Source organism: Etheostoma spectabile, chromosome 4, assembly GCF_008692095.1.
Source record: "Etheostoma spectabile isolate EspeVRDwgs_2016 chromosome 4, UIUC_Espe_1.0, whole genome shotgun sequence".
In the NCBI taxonomy this organism is placed as follows: domain Eukaryota; kingdom Metazoa; phylum Chordata; class Actinopteri; order Perciformes; family Percidae; genus Etheostoma; species Etheostoma spectabile.
The window spans coordinates 34,416,428-34,423,193 of record NC_045736.1 but is presented as its reverse complement, the minus strand read 5'-3'; the positions used below and the strand labels follow the sequence as shown (position 1 = coordinate 34,423,193).

The following is a 6,766-nucleotide window of genomic DNA, read 5'->3' as shown; positions in this document are numbered from 1 at the left end:
AGAGAGAGAGAGAGAGGGAGAGAGGGAGAGGTTAGCTGGTTGAACCTTTGCCAAGCTTCATAAAGTGTGGCGTGTACCAGCAAGCCAGGGCGTGACGGAGAGTCAACTTAAACAAGATGATCAAAGACATGGTTGTGGAGAACGGTGAATGCCGGTTTGACAAGGTCTATGACTTACAATTAGTATATTTTCTTTTGATAATAGTATTATATGCATATATTATATGCTCGAGACTTCATGTGTTTTGTAGAAAACACTTTTCTTCATCTCTAATTTAGATTGCAAATTTAAAGTATGACACTTTGTAGAAGGAAAGTGGACAAGGGAGGACAGGTGGTTCATGGGTACACAGTAAGAACATCATTGATGCTACTTTAATCTACTGAGCCATGATGTATCCGTTGAGTCCCCCTGATTTAAAGAAGAAAACTTATTTCCCACACTGTTTGAATCAGGGTCGGTTTGGAGCAACACTTTAGCTATAGATACACACAGAGGTTACCATTCCATCCCTAGATCATTCATTTGTCAGCTGGACAGAGCCTTTCTGAAGCAGATCACTGGCTAATATCAAGACAGTCAAACAAGAAGGTTTGTACTTAAAACCGGTGCAATATTAACAACATGTCAAACTGTTTTAGCATCTTTAAATAGATATTGTTCATTTAGTAGCCTAAGGCCTCCTTTTGTTAACAAAAAGGAGTCAATATTTTTTTATTTTCTTTAGCCAGTTATTGATTGATATCTTATTTTGTAACCCAGAGTTAGATTGTGCATGATTGCACAGTGAATAAGGAATAATCCAATCAGAAATAGGCTTGAAATGTAGTTTTTGTCTGTTAATTGTGCTAAAAGTTATTATATAGACTTTATTATTACAATATTAATTGCCATCACATCTTGGTGCACCAAGTAAAAAAGACATTTCCCACTTTAGCGGTTTTATTTATTTATTACAAAAGGGGTCAATGGAACATAAAGAACGTAATGGGATGACTCGAGGATCACATGCGGCTTCACAGGGCTGTTGTTCAAATGAGGAAGAGGAGTGAGGAGACAGCGCATGCTCATCGGCCTGATGCGACATTAAGTGAGAAACGAAACTTAAGTCTGGCAGGCTTCTGGAGGAGGAGAGCGGGACGGCTTCAGGGAGGGGTTCACTCGGGGTCTACACGATGTCAAGCTCCGGTTGCAGACACGGTGGAGCTCCGTTATTCTCCGCGATAGTACCACCTGTATGAACAGCAGCCCATCTCACGGTAGGCAAATTATCATATTTATTATTGCTGTTGTCGTCGGGCAATTATCAGTAATAGTAACGGTTCGGTAAAGTTAAAAAAAAAATATTTTCACAGAAATTCCTGCATCAATACTTTTTGAGCAAAACGTTATTAAATCATAAATGATGCATATTTCCTACTACATTTCCTGATAAACAACGAGCTACAAACTGATTTTCATCAAAACAAGCCGTCCTCCAACCTGGGGAAATAACAACAAGCTCCCGGCGGAGAGACGGCCGCAAGATGAGCGCGTGGGGACCGTCTACAAATTACAGCATGAAAAGAGATGCAATAAGAATATTTATTATTTTAATGATTAAATAAGGTCTCCCCAAAATTATGAATGTGCTTATTTTTTTAAAAGTATGTACAACTTGCAGGAGCCAAGTTATAATTGAGGTAAGTTTATGAGACACTACCCTATTTAATCATTAAATTAATACAAATTTTTGTTGTAACTCTTTTCAGTGTTGTAGTTTGTCGCGGACACGCGCCTCACAACGGGAGCGGGCGCGCACGCCACACGGAAACAAAAGTGAGGGAAAAGAAAAAGAGACTAGCTGTCCGAAGGATAATCAGTTGAGATTGTACGTGTGCGTCCTTGAGAACTGTAAGTCGTATAACTTATGTTGCCAATTCATTTATGCCTGTTGTTTTATTTGTCTATAGTTGTGGCAATTTAGAAGTTAGCTAGTGAGCTAGTAGCTTGTTGAACTTCACCTGTTACCTAGGTTACACCTGGCTTTCGATTCGATATAATGGGGATTGTTGAACGTTTGTATTTTAGGTGCATTATTTACATGCTACAGTTACACTGCATTAAGATAATGTGATTAATAGTGGGTTTGTTGTTATTATTTACTAGCACATATAATTGACATACATTGTGTATGGTAGCCTTTACAATGTTATTTCTGTTATTACCACACACACGCACACACACACACAGCCATAGCAGAGCTACCCACGCCCATGTTTATACTGATGCTTGATTGTAATATAGCATCAAAAGAGAGACGTTGTCTCCGTCCGTGTTTTAACAGACACACCCTTTAAATCCAGTCCTGATCTAGTCCTCACTAGCTTTGTAATTTGCAAGGCTACTTTTACTTTCGTAGTTTAAGTAAATTTCCAAGCCTGTACTTTGTTACTTTTACTTGAGTAAAGAAGTTAAATCAGTACTTCTACTTTTACCAGTGTATTTTTTTATCTGTACTTCTACTTGGGAAGTGAGTACTTTTGCCATCTCTGGTAAACAGTGACAGAAGATGGAAATCATTTCAAAAACGTTTAATCTATCTATGATTGTTTGATTGCTAACGTTAGCTCAAAAGGCCATTCAACTGACAGCCTTCGTTGTGTTTGATGCTAACTTGCAGCCACCAGTGAAAAAACTTTGTTGAGTAGGTCCATTTTTACTGTATTGACATTACAGAAGTCTCTCGTTAGCATCTTGCAGGCTACCTGTTGCAAAGTAACCCATGTGCAACTCACACCTTAAGTTAGATAAAACAGAGGTTGACAAAGTTTCCATCATTTGAAATGGACAAACATTTGAAGTTGGAAAAAGGGTTATAAATCGCAGTATATCGCAGAATGTCGCAATATGTTTATGTTTATTATGTTCAAGTATTGGGATGATATCGTATCGTGAGGCCTCGGTGATTCCCACCCCTAGTCTTATCCCAGCAACACACATCCAATGAGCCAGGTTACTCCCTGGGGGATTTGAGCATTTTGAGCCACTGACTTTCATTCTGAGTCTGTGCTGCTGCCTGGTTGCTCCTGGTTTTAAGTAAAAGGGGCAGCTGCGCCATCTATTGGATTTAAGATGCAACTCCACATGGCAGGCAGTTACTGACATGCATTCAAAAAAATCTGTAGTCATTTAGGATTTTAGCATCAATTTAGCTGTGACTTTTATTGGACTTATTGGATTTTTTTGCTGCTCTTTGGGGCTTTTCTGTGTAACACTGACATGCTTCCTTATATTTTACACTCGGCATTTTCTCATTTAAAAGAAGTATAAAACTGGATCAAAAGTTTAGAAAAACGTCACAGATTATTTAAAGACGTTGATTAAAAGTTCACATTAGTCCTGCAACTAACAATTACTTTCATTGTCATTAATCTGTTGTTTATTTTCTCGTTTAATTGAGTAGTTTGGTCTCTAAAATGTCAGAAAATGGTGAAAAATGTGGATCAGTGTTTCCCAAAGCCCAAGTTCCTCAAATGTCTTGTTTTGTCCACAACTTAAAAGATATTCAGTTCACTGTCACAGAGGAGAGACGAAACTAGAATATATGTACATTTAAGAAATAATCTTTTACTTTTCATTCAAATAGTTTAATAGTTGAACACTAATTAATTAGTTCACAATTTAGTTCACATTCAGATAATTTTTTACCTGGATTTGGAATACTGGCTTCCAAAAGACTGGGTAAGCCCCGCACACTCTGGCTGAGATTTGATTTCGCCCTGCAGCTCGGTCTGTAAACCTGCACGTTTAATCTCCTGCTTCTGTTCACAATTTTGCGGGAACCAATCACAAACTGTCTTATCTACCTGGCACTATTGGCGAGTTTAACACAATGACAATAGAGAAGCAACCAAGCAGCTTCTTGTTTACATTCAACATAGCGGTGGCCATAGACATAATAAATCTTTATAATGTCTCTGGCGACCCGGTGATGCCGCTGTCAATTCTACGTCCTCCAGATCGTTGGTCTGATTGGTTGAAGGACTATCCAATTGCGTACAGAGTCATTTAAACTATGGCCGTTGGTCACGCCTCTTGTGCAGAGAAAATACAGAGTACCTAGACCAATGCTCAATCTCAAATCTATTGAGCTTGGCTTGGTCTGGTGATAGCCCAACTAGGCTTTTACCCGAGGAATGTGGTTCTTTAAAATGTGGTAGGCTTTAAAAGGACTGTAGAGTATTATTTGCACATTACTTCAAATCTGTTGAAATATGTTGTCATATGTGTCAAAGCAATTTTGAAAGCAGAAACACAGACCCCATTACACCTGGCTTTAACATGAGATGTGTAGCTATTAGGAGAAGAAAAAGGCTTGTTAAGGCCAGTGTAAATACGAATTGAAACTGCAGTCTAAGCCCCTATAATGCAGCTGCTAACGGCTGCTAACTAACCTGAGTTTTTTCAAATCCTTTACCAATACTTTATATCATCATCATCATCTTATAATTTTCTCACCGGTGGTAATCTTTAATAGAGCATGACCAATATATCGGTGGGCCGATATTAGGCATTTCCTGAACTATTGGCATCTGCATTTATAATGACCAATAAAAAATGTTAGGGATGGGAATCGCCAGATGCCTCCCAATACAATATCACGATACTTATGCCACTATACAATATTATTGTGATTTTAAACATATTGCAATATTCTGTCATATATTGCAATTTATAACCTTTTTTTACAACTTCTAATTTTTCCCAATTTCAAATGATGTCCCCAGAAGGAAACTTTGTCAACATCTGTTTTATTTAAAAAGATACATTTCGTTTGTTCACATCAGTTCAGTTTTATTGCTGCAAAATGGGATTGTCAAGCAGACAGATAAACTGACCCAATACATGTATAATATAAGATCGATACTTGGCGCCTGTGTATCCATACAGTATTACCACTGAAAATATTGCGGTCAACCATGTCATGAGTTTTGGCGTTGCATACTTTGTCAACCAGTGGCCGCTCTACAACGTTACTGTTGGTAACACTGATTTTGAATTTTTTTTTTAGTTATTGTGTTTTTGCTCAAAGAACTTTAAGGTTCATATATTAAGTTTGTACTTTTTATACATTTTATTTATCAAAACTTTAATATATTTTGTGTTTGATGTTCCTTTGTTCTGTTGTGACAAAAAAATATTATTATTATAGTGAGAACTCATAAATAAATACAAATAACTAATGTTTGGGAAATCTGTTAATATTTTGTTACCTGTTAGATTAAAAAAAAAAATATTGTATCAGCCTTGGTCTGAACAAAACACCATGTAGTGCTCGGTGGAGGAAAAATTGATACAGCATAGTATTGCAATATTTTCTGTGGCAATACTGTCTCGACACACAGACACCAGGTATCAGTCTTTTTTTTATATGAATTACACATAAGAATTTAACTTTTTGGTACTAGAATAATGAAATGAATTGTATTTTCAGTTCATCGTGTATCTGAACTGGGCAGCAGCAGGTGACCATAGCAACAAGCATACTTTTTGTAGTTCCTGAATGTGTGGAGCTTGGATTTTAACACCAGAGTCTTTAACAATTCTCTAGATAAGCAAACAAAAAGTGGTTTCAAATATATATGCCAAAGATATGAATGACTTTCTGAATTGAACATATTAAGCACACTTCTAATTACACTGTCTCCTCTGTTGTTTTCTTTTTCAGACAGATTCAAACAAAGTTGGACACTTCTCAGACTTTGATGGAACAGAATTCTCTCAAATTTCCGTTAGTCAGTGCCTAAGTTAATTGGACTTGGAACTGAATCAGGGTCTATTGTGACTGGCTTAATTCAGAAAACACAACTGAATATATAAACTACTTAATCTCTGAGCACATTCCCACAATCCATTTAACGTTTGAATCCAGATGCTGACTTTAGCATTATGAATGTATCGCAATGTCAGCTTATGAATCCAGACTTGCTCCTCTTTTATCAACACATGAGCTCAAACTTGTATGCACCAATTGCTCTGTCAAGGAGAAAGAAATTACATATAAGTTAAAATCAGACCGCCACCATTGCGCACGCGATCTCCTGCTCTGCAGAGCTAAAGATGGCAGCAAATGGAGGCCTGTTTCTAAGCGGCCCACGTTTCCAAATCCCAGTCAGTATAAAGTATGTTGCTTCTTTGTGGAGGGCTCTGGTTGCACATACCACAAGAACCGGTGCACCTTTGCCAGAAGTGATGAAGAAGCTGTCGTTTGGAACTTTGGAAAGCTTCACAGATTAGACCATGTGTTTCTCTGTAAACTTATAGTTCAGTCTGATGGAGGATCTAAGCCGCCTGATAATTCTGAACCTGCGGGTGAACTCTTGCCAACTCTAGATTTGAAGGCTGTGTGTGAGCTTTGTTCCATCAAGGAGAAGGAAATAACACACACAGTTCAGTCAGTTACCCACCAGTGCAGTAGAAAACTGCTTTTAGCCAAAGAAAAAGCCTCTGACCAATGGAGGCCTGTCTCTGAACGGCCTACATACATTGGTCAAAATGCTCTTTACCAAGTGTGTTGGTTCTTTGTTGAGGGCTCTGGATGTACACAACACGGACAGAAATGCACGTTTGCCAGAAGCTATGAAGAGGCCACTGTATGGAACTATCTTAAAGACAACAACATTGATAAAGAGGAGTTAATCCGACTTGTAATTGAGTCTGAGCCTATTCAATTAACACCAGAAAGCGCAGCTGAAAGCATACTCCAACAATTTTCAGGTGAATT

The 6,766-nt window shown here is 37.9% G+C and overlaps 1 protein-coding gene across 2 annotated transcripts in view; it reads left to right on the top strand.

The window, feature by feature from the left end:
* The first annotated feature begins 1,091 nt into the window (after positions 1-1,091).
* Positions 1,092-6,766, top strand: part of LOC116687629 (helicase with zinc finger domain 2) — a 43,821-nt gene continuing 38,146 nt past the window's right edge. The window contains exons 1-2 of one of the 2 annotated variants that reach the window (XM_032513136.1): positions 1,092-1,259; positions 5,711-6,766. The exon at positions 5,711-6,766 is cut by the window's right edge and continues 528 nt beyond it. In XM_032513136.1, coding sequence (XP_032369027.1) covers positions 5,946-6,766 — 821 coding nt within the window. In that variant the 5' untranslated portion in view covers positions 1,092-1,259; positions 5,711-5,945. Of the gene's footprint in view, positions 1,260-1,787; positions 1,894-5,710 lie in introns of those variants that run through there. The other variant, XM_032513135.1, reaches the window with a different exon arrangement.